At 50.5% G+C, this 17,401-nt stretch overlaps 1 protein-coding gene across 1 annotated transcript; it reads left to right on the forward strand.

Annotated features, from left to right (window-relative positions):
- The first annotated feature begins 11,484 nt into the window (after positions 1–11,484).
- Positions 11,485–13,805, forward strand: LOC123148938 (uncharacterized). The gene has a single exon (XM_044568464.1). The coding sequence runs from the start codon at positions 11,821–11,823 to the stop codon at positions 13,624–13,626; it is 1,806 nt and encodes a 601-aa protein (XP_044424399.1). The 5' UTR covers positions 11,485–11,820; the 3' UTR covers positions 13,627–13,805.
- The last annotated feature ends 3,596 nt before the right edge of the window (positions 13,806–17,401 follow it).

The following is a 17,401-nucleotide window of genomic DNA, read 5'->3' on the forward strand; positions in this document are numbered from 1 at the left end:
ACGTCGACTACATAACACTTCACCATTATTTGGGCCTAGAGGAAGGCATTGGGAAGTAATAAGTAGATGATGGGTTGCTAGAGTGACAGAAGCTTAAACCCTAGTTTATGCGTTGCTTCGTAAGGGGCTGATTTGGATCCACATGTTTCATGCTATGGTTAGGTTTACCTTAATACTTTTGTTGTAGTTGCAGATGCTTGCAATAGAGGTTAATCATAAGTGTGATGCTTGTTCAAGTAAGAACAACACCCAAGAACCAGTCCACCCACATATCAAATTATCAAATTATCGAACGCGAATCATATGAACGTGATGAAAACTAGCTTGACAATATTCCCATGTGTCCTCGGGAGCGCTTTTCCTATTATAAGAGTTTGTTCCGGCTTATCCTTTGCTACAAAAGGATTGGGCCACCTTGCTGCACTTTATTTACTTTTGTTACTTGTTGCTCGTTACAATTTATCCTATCATAAAACTATCTGTTACCACTTATTTCAGTACTTGCAAAGAATACCTTGCTGAAAACCGCTTATCATTTCCTTCTGCTCCTCGTTGGGTTCGACACACTTACTTATCGAAAGGACTATGATAGATCCCTTATACTTGTGGGTCATCAGTGTGCTGGAGCTGGGTCGGTTGAAGCTTATTATCCTGCAGCCACACAGGGTCACATCGGCTCATCGAGCCATGTTCCCTTGTCATCTAGGTTGGTTGAGGAGGAGGAGGAGGAGGCCACACATGAAGAAAGAGGAGGAGGAGGCCTATCATGAGGAAGAGGAGGTTGAGAGCAATGGGGAGGAGGAGTACGATGAAGATTATGGACCTCCACCAACTCAATCATCTGAACCATCTCAGCTGCCGAAGAGGAATCCGAAGAAGAAGGATTTGTTGAGTCTGGATGAGGGAGTCCTGGACTAAGGAGTCCTCAGGCGTCCGGTCTGTTGGGCATGGGCCGGACTATTGAACCATGAAGATACAAGATGGAAGACTTTCTCCCGTGTCCAGATAGGATTCTTCTTTGCGTGGATGGCAAGCCAGGTAGCCGGATATACTATTTCCCTTCTATGTAACTGACTTCATATAACCCTAGTCCCCTCCAGTGTCTATATAAACTGGAGGGTTTAGTCTGCAAAGACAATCATAATCAGATAAGCTAGACTTCTAGGGTTTTAGCCATTACGATCTCGTGGTAGATCAACTCTTGTAACCCCCATACTCATCAATATTAATCTAGCAGGACATAGGGTTTTACCTCCATCGAGAGGGCCCGAACCTAGGTAAACATTGTGTTCCCTGTCTCCTGTTACCATTAACCTCAGGCGCACAGTTCGGGACCCCCTACCCGAGATCCGTCGGTTTTGACACCGACATTGGTGCTTTCATTGAGAGTTTCGCTGTGTCGTCGCCAAGAGGTTCGATGGCCCCGTCAATCATCCACAAAAACATTGTCCAGGGAGAAACCTTCCTCCCCGAACAAATCATCGTGTTCGACAGCTTCGCACCGCGGGCCAACTCACTTGGTCATCTAGAGCAGATCGATAGCTACGCCCCTGGCCATCAGGTCAGATTTGGAAGCTTGAACTACGTCGCGGACATCCGCGGAGACTTGATCTTCGACGGATTCGAGACCGCAGAAGTAGTCGCTCCCTGTCACCATGATGAACATGGCTTAAATCTGTCATCGAACTACACCTAGGAGATAGAACCTACAACTACTCCAGCTCTAGATCTGGAGCAGGTCACGCCATCCGAGGACGAGAGGCTCAAGCCCGCCACGGAGGCTGCAGACTCAGCGGCGTTGGAGCCGCACACAGACCCAACCTCAAGTAAGATCTGTGTTGCCAGAACCTCGGACACACTTCTGGCTACAGGTTCCGAAGCATGTGCATCCGCGCACGACGAGCTTGACTGGGCATCGATCGTCGAATTCAGCTCCGCGGACATCTTCCGACACTCGCCTTTGGGCGATGTGCTAAACTCATTAAAAACACTCTCCTTAGCGGGGCCTCACAACTGGATTATATCCGGTTCGAACTGGAGGCTGATGACGAATTTCGCTTCCCACCCCCCGCCCACTTAATAGCCATTGTCGAAGACTTAACTGACATGCTCGATTACGGCTCTGACGACATCGACGGTATGGACGACGATGCCGGAGAAGAAGAGGCCCAAAACCCGCCGTTTGCCGGACGCTGGACGACCACTTCCTCGTATGACGTATACATGGTGGATGCACCAAAAGAGAATAGCAGCGATGACAAGGAAGATCCATTTGAGGATAAACCTCCCGAGATACAACCAAAGCACCGGCGTCAGCGGCGCCGCTCTAAGTCACGCCGCAGCAAAGACAGGAACACCGGCACAGGAGAAGATAACACTCCGGACGGTGCCGAAGACAATGAAAATCCCGTTGAGGCAACTTCCGAACAAGATGAACGGGAAGACGGGCAAGTTAGCCCTGATGAACAGGTCACGAACGAAGACTCGGAGGACAGTAATTATCTTCCGCTCTCCGAGGATGAGGCAAGCCTCGGCACCGAGGATTTTATCATGCCTGAGGAACCTCTTGAACAGGAGCGCTTCAAGCGCCAGTTAATAGCCACTGCCTAGAGCCTGAAAAAGAAACAGCAGCAGCTTTAAGCTGATCAAGATCTGCTCAATGATAGATGGACTGATGTCCTGGCAGCCGAGGAATAAGGCCTCAAGCGCCCAGTCAAAAGTTACCTGAAGCGCAAATTTCTACCTCAGTTTGATGATGAGGCGCTGGAGCCTGTACCATCATCGCGCAACGCAGCTGACTGACCAGCACGGGGTCGGGATAAAGCGGCAACTCAAGCCAAACACCAGCCCGCCTTACCTCACCATAAAGGCAGAGACAAAACTACTCAGGGGTACACATATGCTCTCCGGCAGGGCCTAAAGAACAAAATAGGTCCGGCCAGATTGATCTACGGATCACGGGGGCGTGCCTCGACGTGCAACGATGGCTACCAAGCCGAACATGGCAAGTACAATTACGACCGAGCCAAAAGCCGCAAACGGACTCCATTCGAACTACGTCACGAACTGGCCCGATATAGAGGCGCCGCACACCCTCTCTGCTTCACTGATGAAGTCATGGAACATGAATTCCTAGAAGGGTTCAAACCCGTGAATATCGAATCATATGATGGAACCACAGACCCCGCGGTATGGATCGAATACTTCACTCTCCATATTCATATGGCCCGCGACGATGACCTTCATGCCATTAAATACCTCCCCCTAAAGCTCAAGGGGCCAGCCCAGCACTGGCTGAACAGCCTGCCTGAAAGTTCCATTGGCAGCTAGGAGGACTTGGAAGAAGCCTTCCTTGACAACTTTCAAGGTACATATGTTCGACCTCCGGATTCCGATGACTTAAGTCACATAATTCAAGATCCCGGAGAGTCAACCAGGAAACTCCGGACTAGGTTCTTAACTAAAAAGAACCAGATCGTCGACTGTCCGGATGCCGAAGCCTTGGCGGCCTTCAAACACAGCATCCGGGATGAATGGCTCGCCCGACACCTCGGCCAAGAGAAGCCGAAGTCCATGGCAGCCCTTACGGTCCCGCTTTTGTGTGGGCGAAGATAGTTGGCTAGCCCGTAGCAATAACAGGGAAAGTGAACCTGGCACTGCGGAAGCCAAGAGCAGCAACGGCAAGCCCCGATGCAATAGACACAAGCGTCGAAGCAACAGTGATAATATCGATGACACGGCGGTCAACGCTGGATTCAGTGGCTCCATGTCCGGCCAGCGGAAGAAGCCATTCAAAAGGAACAATTCGGGCCCATCCAGCTTGGACCGCATACTTGATCGCCTATGCTAGATACACAGCACTCCTGGCAAACCAGCCAACCATAACAACAGAGACTGTTGGGTTTTCAAACAGGCCGGCAAATTAAACGCCAAGAACAAGGAGAAGGGGTCGCAAAGCGAAGATGACGACGAGGAGCCCCGGCCACCGAACACAGGGGGGCAGAAAAAGTCCCCCCCCAAGTTAAAACGGTAAACATGATATATGCAAGCGCGCGCTTAGGGACGTCTACGCGATGGAGCTAGTCGCCCCAAAGTTTAACCCATGGTCTTCCTGCCCGATCACTTTTGATTGCAGGGATCATACGACCAGTATCCGTCATGGCGGCTCGACCCAATAATTGATGGATTTTACCTCACGCGAGTCCTCATGGATGGTGGCAGCAGCCTGAACCTGCTCTATCAGGATACATCGCGCAAAATAGGCATTAATCCGTCAAGAATTAAGCCCACAAGGACTACCTTTAAAGAAGTCATACCAGGTGTAGAGGCCCACTATACGGGCTCAATCACACTAGAGGTTCTCTTCGGATCTCTGGACAATTTCCAAAGCGAAAAGCTAATCTTTGATATCGTCCCCTTTCGCAGCGGCTATCACGCACTGCTCGGATGAACCGCATTTGCATGCTTCAATGCGGTGCCACACTACGCTTATCTTAAGCTTAAGATGGCCGGTCCATGCAGCGTCATAACAGTCAATGGGAACACGGAACGCTCCCTCCCTACCGAGGAGCACACCGTCGCGTTAGCAGCAGAAGTACAGAGCGGCCTCCTCAAGCAGAACCTTAATTCGTCGGCCGAACTCCCGGACACTATCAAACGAGTCCGGACTACTCTACAGCAGGACAGCCCAGCTCATCAAGAGCGCGACTAGCAACTCGGCCGCCGTCCCCGTCCCAACCAAGAAGCGGCATTCGTACCGCGCATACATAACTATGCACTCAAAATACCATCGGCATAGACGGAGGCATAACTATCTTGTGATCCATAATACGGCTTGACCGCTCCTGGACACACATACTTTCCATTTTTCCTTTTTATCCTTTGCAGGTCCCTTTTCCACAGGTTTTTTCTGACGACCTGATCATCGGTCCTCTCGGCAGGATGGATATACCAAGATGGCAAGAAGCACGGGCGTACAAGGGAATTCTTATATGGTCTCTTTAACGATCACTCTACCTGCCTTCAGGACCCTCACGTAGCTGTCCCTTGGTCAGGGCATGTCAAATAGCCCGGTTGCTTATTGCACCACTTGTACGAATACGCTTTGACGTATTAATCAAACTATAATGGAAACAGTTTGCGACCCAACTTCTGCGGCACTGGCTTACTACCCTTTTACCCTTTTCTTTGATGATTTTCTCAAAGTTGCGACCGTACACTTTGGTACGCTTTAATCTGCCAGGGCCTTCGTTGCGACCCATAATACGGCAACAAAGTCCGAACAATTTCTACAACATAGTTCGGCAGCCCGAATTTAGCATTATATGCATTGGCTCCGAATCATGTCTTTGGTCAATAGTTGGGTTGCCCGGCTCCTGTGCTTACTACCTTACGTTCCGCTATATCGGCTAGGGTAGTAAAGGGAGAACTACTACAATTGTGTCCTGGTTTATCCGGATGAGCACCTCAGTAGATAAAGCTGAAAATTGATTGTCATGATACGGCGAGAGCCGGTCAGCTCTTCGGAGGGTTCAAATCTTTAGCGATTATTTCCGCAGTATGTGATGAATCGGCTTTTTACCTGATCAGGTGATTACAGTACTCTAGTTTGGACACTAGGGCTGCACCTAAAATTTTCATTGTAGAACTCCTCTTGCTAAGTGAGGGTGATAAAGCCACATAGTCTGATTGCCTGGTTCGTTGCGCTAAACACCTCCTTTAAGGACCAAACAAATTGGATCAAGAGTGTTTAGATTCCATCCTGAACACCCCCGTACTACCTACGTGGGGGCTGAAGCCGACGACTGTCCAACTCTCAAAATTCCATAAACATGGTCGAACAGGAGGTAAAATGTTAAACAAACATTATATTACATAGTCGAACTTGTTTTTATAATACAGGGCGAGACAATATAACATTATTCATTCAAAGATTACATCCTTCATACACTGCTCCGCCACCATGCAGGATCTCTCAAGGACTTTGCTAAAATATCGCTCGTGCGTGCGGTACTCCTTGCCCACGGGCGGTCCTTCGGTCGCAACCGTGGCAGCATTCATCTTCGCCCACTACATCTTGACACAGGCGAAGGCCATCCGCACACCTTCGATACAAACCGACCGCTTGATGGCATCAAGCCGAGGGCAGGCGTCGACTAGCCGCTTCACGAGACCGAAGTAGCTGTTGGGTATAGTATCGGTTGGCCATAGCCGGACTATCAAGTCCTTCATGGCCAGTTCGGCCACCCTATGCAGTTCGACCAGCTGTTTTAGCTGGTCGCTCAAGAGCACCGGATGTTCTGATGCAAGGTATTGCGACCAGAACAGCTTCTCCGTCGAACTCCCCTCTTCAGCTCGGAAGAATTCAGCGGCGTCAGACACGTTGTGTGGCAGATCCACAAACGCCCTTGGAGAACTCCAAATCCGGGTCAGTAAGAGATACATCTTCTTCGCATACTTGCTCAGCATAATAAAAGCCTTACCCGCCGCGATCTTTTTGGCCTCTTGGATTTCCCGAAGGGTGCCTTGGGCCTCGGTCCGGGCCTCTTGTGTGCTTTGGTGGGCCCTCTCAACCTCGGACTCTCGGTCCGCATGCTGACGCTCCAAGGACTGGTATTTCTTCAAAGCATCCTGAAGCTCTTGCTGGACCTCCCCAACCCGGGCCTCATGCTTTCTCCGGACAGCTCGTTCCTTCGCCGCCCTCTCCTCGGCCTCGGCCAGTGCTTCCTTGAGGGTTTCAACCTCAGTCGCTGCTCCTACAAATATCACGGCACTACAATCAATATACATCGTTTATTTTTTCTTTCCGAATATACAGCAAGTCTCCACATACCTAGTTTGTCCTCCAGCTGCCTTTTCACAAGGCAAATCTCTTCTTCGGCCCGCTCAAGACTCTGCTTTAGTCCGGAGACCTCAACGGCATGAGAGGTGGCGGCCAACAGCGACACATGTGTTCATAAGACATATTTAGTTAGTTTTCTGTGAAAATTACTTGATCCTCTGTCCGGCTTTTCCTTTCCGAACACCGGACAGTGTCTCAGGGGCTACACTGTCTATACTATGACCTTCTTTCTCGCATCGCTTACCTCAAAGCCTGTCAGCGGGCTGGTGCAGGCTTCGGTCAGTCTGCTCTTGACGGACTGAACCCTCTCATACACCGTACCCATAAGGATGCAGTGTTCCTCCACAATGGAAGCGCCTCGCAATGCTTCCAGCAGATTATCCGGTGCCTTTGGCTGGACAGAGGTCACCGGCGGAATAGGCACACCTCCTTCTTTTGAAGGAGGTTGCTTATCAGATTCCGGAGCCGTATAGGTCTCCGGAACCATATTCGGCTGGGGTCCGAACTAGACACGACCCCCATCGCCAGTATCCATGGGGGGGTTCTCTCTCCCAGGTGTTCGCCGGCCGAAGGGTCACCCTCTGGCGCCACCCGGACAGCCTCCTGAACCTCTTCCTGGCCCGGGAGGTCCTTTTGGACAGCACCTCGTCGTCACCCTTGGCTGTGGGAGATTGAGCGGCCGGTGGTGACTCACTGGCCATCGCCTTTGAATCCAGCGAACCTCCTGATGAGGATCGCAGGGAGCTATCATGGGCCAGACTACAAGCGCGTGATTTAAAGCGTTAAAATTGCGAACCGAAGAGGCCGAATACATGAATGTGTCAGAGTCTTCTGAGTACTCATCATGCGGCCAGGGGCTTGTTTCGGCGACGCGGCTCTGGGCTGCTGTCAACGTCCCACGTGGAGTTGTCCGCAAGGGAGTTCTTCCCCCCTTGGACGCTTCTGCCTCCAGATTCGTGGAGGCCGCCCTCTTCTTCTTTCCTCCTTCAGGGGGAGAGCTTCTTTCCTCCTCGTCCTCATCGCCGTCTTCGGCAGCGGAGGAGGGAGTCTCGTCGTCTTCAAACGTCCTGTCCGAAGCTCCTTTGGGGCGGAGGCCACCCCGGGTCCCCTTGGCCTTCTTCTCCGATGGCTGGTAAGGCGCCAGAACCAGCATCTTTGTCAGAAGAGGGATGGCTGGTTCCTCGGGCAGCGGAGCCGGACACTCAATCCGCTCCGCTTTCTCTGTCCATACCTGAAAAATTGCTAGTGGAGTTTAAGTATCTCCCTTGAATAAGCAACTAGAGGATACACCTTGAAACACGAAAGACTTACCGCACTGGCGGGATGGGCCGGATCATGCCCGCGGTCCTCGTCCGTCTCCGGCGGTGTCTCATTGCCCTTGAGAGCAACTTCCAGATATCTTCGTGTGTGGTTTCGAAGAGCCTCTCCAAGGTCCGGTGCTTCTCCGGATCGAATTCCCACAAAGGGCAAGTCCGGCTCTGGCATGGAAGGATCCGCCGGATTAACATCACCTGGATCACGCTGACGAGCTTGATGTTCTTGTCCACCATGCTTTGGATGCGTGTTTGTAGCGCGATTAGCTCGTCTGACGAGGACCAATTTGGGCCCTTCTCTATCCAGGAGGTGAGCCGCATTGGAGCTCCGGACTTGAATTCGGGGGCTGCGGCCCAGGTGGTATCTCAGGGCTCTGTGATATAGAACCACAGTTTCTGCCACTCTTTGACGGTCTCCACAAAAGTACCCTTGGGCCATGTGACATTGGGGAGTTTGCTCACCATGGCGCCTCCGCTCTCCGCGTGTTGGCTATCCACCACCTTCGGCTTCACGTTGAAGATCTTGAGCCACAGTCCGAAGTGGGGTGGAATACGGAGGAAAGCCTCACACACGACAATGAACGCCCAGATGTTGAGGAAATAGTTTGGAGCTAGATCATGGAAATCTAGCCCATAATAAAACATGAGTCCGCGGACGAAAGGGTGGAGAGGAAACCCTAACCCGTGGACAAAATAGGGGATAAACACCACCCTCTCATTGGGCTTCGGGGTGGGGACGATTTGCCCCTTGGCCGGAAGCCTACGGGCGATTTCCTTGGCCAGATACCAGGCCTCCCAAAGCTTGGTGATGTCCTTCTCCTTGACGGAGGAGGCCATCCATTTGCCTTGCGCTCCAGATCCGGACATGGTCGAGTGCTTTCTTGAGGCGGAAAAGACGAGGACTCGGGCGCTGGAGCTTGAGAATGGGAGGGAAAAGAGAAGGAGAGGGCGTGGGTGAAATAGGGGAATCCTTATCTCTTTATAAAGGCAGTGAATATTAAGCCCCTCCCCACTCGCCTTGAACTTGCTTGTTCCCAAGGGCCGTGCGAACGGCGCGGTTGGATTACCCGCGCCCGTATTGATGAGAATCCCGCAATAGAGGGACACGGTCTCTACTTTGACAAGACGTGCCAATAAAGCCACATCTCGGAATATGGAGCGGCAGGCCGAAAAATGGTTCGAAATAACGACCGGGAGGTGATGTAGTGTTACATTGCAAGAAGTTGTCAGCGGATTGGACTCGTGAAATATTATATTATCTGAAGTGGTGTGCGGAACTTGTTTTGTAGATCCAGACACGATCTTGGTGTTCGAAGACTGTGTCGGAGTATTCGGAGGAGGAACCCGCCTTGCAATGCCGAAGACAATCTGCGCGCCGGACACCTCGTCATTGAAGTCTGGTTCAGGGGCTACTGAGGGAGTCCTGGACTAAGGGGTCATCAGGCGTCCGGTCTATTGGGCATGGGTCGGACTATTGGACCATGAAGATATAAGATAGAAGACTTTCTCCCGTGTCCGGATAGGACTCTTCTTTGCGTGGATGGCAAGCCAGGCGGCCGGGTAGTATACTACTTCCCTTCTATGTAACTGACTTTGTATAACCCTAGTCCCCTCCGGCGTCTAAATAAACTGGAGGGTTTAGTCTGTAAAGACAATCATAATCAGATAGGCTAGACTTGTAGGGTTAGCCATTACGATCTCGTGGTAGATCAACTCTTGTAAACCCCATACTCATCAATATTAATCTAGCAGGACGTAGGGTTTTACCTCCATCGAGAGGGCCCGAACCTGGGTAAACATTATGTTCCCTGTCTCCTGTTACCATCAACCTCAGACGCACAGTTCGGGACCCCCTACCCGAGATCCGCCGGTTTTGACACCGACACCGGACCCTTTCTAGAGACCGGTTACTCGACGACCCAAGAAGAAGACCGAAGAGACTCGTTCAAAGAGGAACGAGGACCGTACCTCCAAGAGGAGCAGAAGCAAGTAATTCTGCTCTTGAATACTTGGCTCTTGTAGTTGTCTAGTGGTTGTGAAACTACGTGGAACTATGTGTTTGCTATTTGTGAAACTATGTGTTTGCTATTTGTGAAACTATATGGAACTCCGTTTGCTAATGAGTTGAACTTCGTTTGACATGTCTATTTAGTTCAACTTTTATTAATGTGTATGTGATGCCCAACTTTAATTGTTCGAGATCTGTTTTTCTGACTCTATATCAGTGTTGTGATATTGTTTTTGAAAAGAAGCAAGCAATTAAACCTGTAAATCCTAAAACACAGGACCCTACCGCTAAGGACCCTGGCGGTATGGTCACACAGCCTACCGCCAACCCCCCTGGTGGTAGGTGGCCACTGCAATTTTTCGTTACAGAAGCTTTCCAAGGCAAAAAACCCAAGCCACCCCCTACCGTCAAAGGTTCTGGCGGTAGGGTCAGACAGGCTGCCGTCAGGGTCCCTGTCGGTAGGGTAGTTATCCACGTCAGCACGGGCAAACGGCCGCCGTCCCCCCTCCGTCGCACCCTACCGCCAGGGACCCTGGCGGTAGCCTGTCTAACCCTACCGTCATGACCCTTGACGGTAGCGAAAGGGTCAAATCCCGAAATTCTTTCCAATTTGGGTCAGATCCTGAATTAGTATACGAAAAGGGTCAAAACATGAAATTTTGCCTCGGCACACAACCAGCTAACAATAGAACAGACGAGCTCATGATCAGAGCAGGGCGAGTTAGTTGGGCCAGTCCCCTGTACCGTGACTTTACCTTCACACAAGTATCATACGGACCTACGGCTGAGGTTGGTCAGGCCAGGTCCCCCAACAGCACTGGCTTTGCACTGCACAGCAGCTTCCATGCATGCATTGCATCCCCAGCCACGACGTACAGTTCGTGGAGTACTTAATAACGGGAGGAGGAAGCGTAAAGCCTAGGCCTTTGCCGATATTTTACTCAGGGAAAGGTACACACACTCGATCGATGATGCCCTCACAGATCCTGAATTCCATAATGGGCTAGTGCATAATCACCAACCCTTAACCGTAGCCCATGGCCCCATTATCGCATGCACGATGATCTCACTCTCAGGCATATGTTGAGCTCCCCTGATCACTCACTAGCTCCCACCCAACCCACTGATCAACCCCATCATTCCAAATCGAGTATTATACTACTATACTAGCACTAGCTAGCTAAATCATATTTTACCAAATGAGATTGTTGGCTTAAGAAATGATGTTGTGGGCATGGAGATTTTGGAGGGAGCAGGCAGCAAGATTCCAATGGAAGAAACCAAAAGGAGGGCAGCAAGTTGGGGCAGGAGGAGGAGGGCTAACAAGAAGACAGATCAGAGACGGGTGAGTGAGGACAGGTGCGGCACCAACCAGCAGCAACCCATCTACCCTAGCCAGTGGCCACGCCGATGCGGCGCACACGGGCTACTCCTACCTGCATGGGTACAAAACTGACAATTTGTCACTTACCCGCACCAACGCCTCCATTAATAGTTGAAGCTCTCCGTCGAGTTCCCTCCCTACCAGCTCCTCCTCCTACTCGCACCAGCATCATCATCATCAGTTGGTTAGCTGCGAGCTCCTCAAGATGCATGCTACCAGATAGGTGGCGGTACAGGGCTGGGGAGTGCGCGCGCGCGTGTGTTGGTTCGTCGCCATGGTTGCAGAGATGGGAGAAGCAGCGCCGGCAGCAATGGTGGAAACAGAAGTGGTGCCAGGGGCAGAGGGCAGCCATGGCGAGGCGCTGATGGTGCTGGAGACTCTGGCGTCGTCTTCGCTGGCCTGCTCCGTCCCGCAGTTCCCGACCAAGTGGAATTCCGTCAAGGACAAGCTCCGCCAGCTCTGCTCCGGCCTCAGTTTGCTGCGCGGCAATGGCGGCCACGGCGAGGAGGAGGAGGACGAGAAGGGGGAGGAATATCATGTGCTGGTTCAGTTTCTGCAGTCTGCTTCGGCCACCGTGAGGGGCATCCTGGACGTGGCCTCGCAGTGCAGCGACGGCACGTACGGCGGCGGGCGGCTGCGCCTGCGGAGCGACATGGACGGCCTGAGCACCAAGCTGGAGGCGCACGTGCGGCAGCTCAAGGAGATGGCCTCCACCGGCGCGGCCACGTCGCCGTCGCAGGCCATCGTCGCGGTGCGGCCGGGCGCCGACGCGGGCGTCGCCGAGAAGCGGTTCTTCCTCAAGGACCTCTTCTCCCGGATCAGGATCGGCGGGCCCGTGCAGCGGGCGCAGGCGCTGGCCACCATCGCCGAGCTCATGTCGGAGGACGAGGCGTGCGTGCGGGTGGTGGCGCTCGACGTGGACGACGGCGTCGCCGTGCTCGCCGGCTTCCTCGAGTCGCGGGACCCGCGCGTCCAGGAGGAGGCCGCGGGCGCGGTGGCCGTCGTGGCGGGGTCCGACTCGTACAGGGGCATGCTGGTGAAGGCCGGCGTGATCGCGCCGCTGGTGCAGGTGCTGGAGAACGCGGGCGGCGTGGGCGCAGCCACGGCGCTCGCCAGGGAGCGCGCGGCGCAGGCGCTGCGGGAGCTGACGGAGAACTCGGACAACGTGTGGGCCGTGTGCGCGCACGGCGGCGTCACGACGCTCCTCCACGCCTGCGCCGACGCCGGCAGCGGCGGCCGGCTGCTCAGCTCCTCCTTCGCCGTGCTCCGGAACCTGAGCAGGGTGGAAGAAGTAAAGATGTTCATGGTGGAGCAGGGCGTGGTGACCGAGCTGGTAAAGCTCTCGCAGAAGATGGAGGAGGTCCGCAAGCTCGGCGCCGTGGAGCTGCTGCACGCCATGGCGCTCGACGACGCCGACGTGAGGGAAGAAGCCATCAGCATGGGGGTGATCCAGTCGCTCCTCCAGCTGATATACCCGGACCTCCCCTACTCCTACAAGGCGCGCGAGGTGGCCCTCGCGGCCATCTGGTTCTTCTGCTTCTCCTCGGCGAGCTCCATCGACGACCTCACCAGCTCCGACGTGCTGGGCTGGCTGCTCCACTACCTCAACAACGGCGACTACGCGGTGCTGGACTGCACGCTCAAGATCCTCCGCCACCTCGCGGAGGCCTCGGAGGAGTACAGCCGGATGATGGCCCGGGCCGGGTACTTCCCCGCGCTCGCCGGCCTGCTCGCCGCGAAGTCCTTCCGGGTGCGGGAGATGGCGGCGCAGGTGCTGTCCAGCCTGCTGGCGCTGCACGGGAACCGGGTCATCTTCATCCAGGACGGCGACAACCTGGACCGGCTGCTGCAGCTGCTCGACCCGTCCGAGGGCAAGCTGATGGCCAAGGGGCTGATCCTCTCCGCCGTCACGTCGCTGGCCGAGACCGGCGCCGGGAGGAAGAAGATCGTGTCGTCGGAGCACTTCGGGAGCCTCAAGGAGCTGGCCGACTCCGGCGACCCCGACGCCAAGAAGGTCGTCAAGAAGATCGCCAACAGCAGCAGGCTGCAGTCGATGTTCAGCAAGATATGGAGCGCCTAAGTTATTCAGTTTTGCTGACACTCGTTTCTTACTCAGATGTCTTTACTAAACACCCCTTTGATTTAGCGTTAGTACATTTGATTTGCTGTCCATAGTTTCTGCATATCTACATCCAACCATCAGTGTGCTTCCCTTGTGCTGTACATTGCAACTTCAGTGAAATTCAAGTTTTGTCATCAGTCTGGTGTGATGATCAGCCCTTGGAAGTTGTAAATTCCAGTTGAAATTCAGGTTTTGTCATGGGGGTTTCAGACATCTTGTAACGCTGAACCGTCAACCCTGACAAGTCCAGCAAATTACAGCACCTGCGCTGTTGTCAGATAAATACCAAGACAAGAAGATGTTGTCCTACTATCGACCTAGAGATTCCTTCTTTATCTTTCCATCTCAAGTTTATCATCCCGTGATGCATCGAGATGAGATGAGCACGTGAATCACTCCAGCGATGGCTTGTCCAGGCTTCTAGCTGTTTGTATTTGTGCTCTGTGGGTCAAATTTAACCCTGGAGCCAAAGCGATCACTGGATCTTGGTTCACGTGTCTCCGGCAATGCTGAATTATAGTGAATTTTCAGTGGATTTGGACTCATGCTTACTTACTTGGTCCATCTTTTGGTTGTTGTTGCAGCTGCAGTGAACCTCCACTTTCACTCTTCTTATTATATTCTCAGCTAATGTATATTGCCTATGCATGAACTGCAGCACTGGACGTACTATAGTACTCAAAGTCTGAAAATACAGTTTCTAACAGAGGATATGTCTGCTGAAACAATGACTAGGAAACACTGTTTGCACGTGAAAGGAGAATTATTTCAACAAGCTTTGCAAACAACCTAAGAGCAGAATATCCTCCTGCAAACAGCAGGTTTCATCCAAGGACGCAGAGAGAAATAACAGAGTACTTCTCACCCAAGTTATGTATACTTATATGCCATGTTTAATAATGCTAATAAGGGGATTCTTGTCTCAAATGACAGGCATCCGATGAATGGCCTGCATGCTGTTTTCATATGTTTTTGGGCAGATGCCAATTAGTAAATTCAGTATGATCGCATTAGTAATTTATACAGCTCTCCTGCTGCCACAGAAATATACTATCAATTTTTTACATAGCCTAGTTGGATTTAATGAGAACATTTGTCCGACTGAATTGATGAATTTGGAGCCATGCTTACTTGGCCCATCATTTTGCTTGTTTATAGTGACTTGTCCGACTCAGGAACCTCCATTTTCACACTCCTTGTTATCTTCTCAGCTATGCTTACTCCCCGCGTACTGTAGTATACTGAAACTACAGTTTATACCAGAACACATGTCTGCTGAAATGAATTTGTAGAGACAATGACTAAATAACAAATGCTACTCATCAGCTATCTGCATACCGAAGGAGAAAAATACTTCAATTTCAGCAAGCTTTTGAAATGGCAGCATATGAAGGTAACAGCAGACTATGTAACACACTGCAAAAAGCCTCACCCAAATGCTCAAATCAAACAAGCACTATGATCAATCAAAAACAGGTCAAAATCAAACTAATGCCCCGTTGCTCGAAGCTTCGGCTGGGTGAGATCCCTCACTTTTCATTTTTATTTGTTGGGTTTCTCTTTGATGACAGGGCACCTAATGGCCTGCACGATGTTTTCAAATGTTTTTGGGCAGATAACAATTATAGGAAACTACATGCACCGGGCTGCCCTTTTTTTTAACAATTATAGGAAACTAAGTTTAAGAAAGAAAACTCAGTGTGCCCATTAGTAACATCTAGAGCTCTCTATATGAGTTTCCTTCCTACTGCCACATATCAATTTTTGCATATATAAGGTTAACATCAGTTCTGCTTCAGGAATCGGGATGTGTGCGCATTAGTTTTCAGAATGTTGTCAGCCAGCCATGCATTAGCTGCATGTATGTTGTTCCCAATATGACTCATTCTGTTTTAACTATAGATAGATAGACGATGGTGCCACTAAAATCTTTCTTTATCTTTCCCTGTCAATTTTAGCATCCCGTGATACTTCAAGATGAGCACGTGAATTAACAGCATCGACTTATCCAGGCTTCTAGCTGTCTGTGCTTTATGGGTTAAATTTATCCCTAGAGCCAAACTTATATATAGATGCATCAAAACAAGTGAATTTGGGTTGGCAATGGGCTGGCAATGCTGAATCTGAAGTGATTTTGGATTCAGGCTTAGTCAGCCCATCTCTTTGGTTGTAGTTAATGAACACTCTGCTACCCAAGAGCCTCCATATCTACTGCTATATGCCTATACATGAATAGCTACTCATCAGCTATGAAAGGAAAACATTTCAGCAAGCTTTGGAGCAGAATATCCTCTTGCGTTTCCAAACAAAAGGTTTCAGTACCACACACTACTTACACAAAGCAGAGCTCACTGACAGGTAAAACTAAGAGCAACCATATAAAGGTCTTTTTCACACTCTAGCAGGGCCTTAGCAAAGTGATCAATGTATCTTCTTTCACACATCCATCATTTGTTTGTTATTTTTAATGAGAACACTTGTCCTGCTCACTTGCAGTTAACATCCATTTTCAATGTTCTTTTGTATTCTCAGCTATGACGTACTGTACTACTACTGAGTCTGAAAATACAGTTTCTAACAGACGACATGTCTGCCGAAACAATGACTAGGAAACGCCACTCAACAGCTACTTGCACACAAAGAGAGAACATTTCAGCAAGCTATGCAACACAACATAAGAGCAGAATATCCTCCTGCAAACAACAGGTTTCATGAATGGAAGGACGCAGAAAGAAAGAAAGAGCAGCGTACTTCTCTCCCGAGTTATACTTATATGTCATGTTTAATGCTAATAACGGAATTCTTGTCTCAAATGACAGGGCACCCGATGGCCTGCATCATGTTTTCAAATGTTTTTGCGCAGATGCCATCATAAGAAACTAAGTTTCAGAAAGATAAAAAAATCAGTATGATGCCATTAGTAATCTCTACGGATCTCCGAGTTACTCTTCCTACTGCCAAAGAAATATGTATGAGTTCACAATTGTGCTTCAGGAATCAGGACGTGTGCGCATTAGTTTTCGGAATGTTGTCAGCCAGCCATGCGTGTCACTCATGAATTAGCTACATGTATGCTGTTCCCAACATGACTCGTTCTGTTTTAACCATAGATAGATAGATGATGGAGGTGCCACTAAAATCTTTCTGTATGTTTCCCTCTCAATTTCAGCATCCCGTGATAACTTCAAGATGAGCACGTGGATCTCAACAATGACTTGTCCATTTGTTCCCAGCTGTCTGCGCTTTGTGGGTTAAATTTATCCCTACAACCAAAGTTATCTATCTATAGATGCATGAGACAAGTGTTCAATAGGCTGGCAATGCTGAATCTGAAGTGAATATTTTTTTTTAACCTGTAATCTGCAGTGAACTTTGATACAAGCTTAGCCAGCCCATCTCTTGGCTGTTGATATAATGAACACTTTGCTACCCAGTCACCTCCATTTTTAATGTTATTATTTGTCTCATCAGTTATATGCCTATGCATGAACCATAGTAGATAGTACCGAAACCCATGTGTGCAGAAATGAAATTGCTCAAACAATGGCTAAATGAAAGAAGAAATGCTACTCATCAGCTACGGAAGGAAAACATTTCGGCAAGCTTTCGAGCGGAATATTATCCTCTTGCATTTCCAAACAAAAGGTTTCAGAACCACACCATGACACTACTTACACGAAACAGAGCACACTGACAGACAAGTAAAACTAAGAGCACCCATATGAAGGTATCT

Source organism: Triticum aestivum, chromosome 7A, assembly GCF_018294505.1.
Source record: "Triticum aestivum cultivar Chinese Spring chromosome 7A, IWGSC CS RefSeq v2.1, whole genome shotgun sequence".
Classification (NCBI taxonomy): domain Eukaryota; kingdom Viridiplantae; phylum Streptophyta; class Magnoliopsida; order Poales; family Poaceae; genus Triticum; species Triticum aestivum.

What these genes read in the sequence shown, in the direction of transcription:
- LOC123148938 (XM_044568464.1), top strand. Translation starts at nt 11,821, where the DNA reads ATGGTTGCAGAGATGGGAGAAGCAGCGCCGGCAGCAATGGTGGAAACA.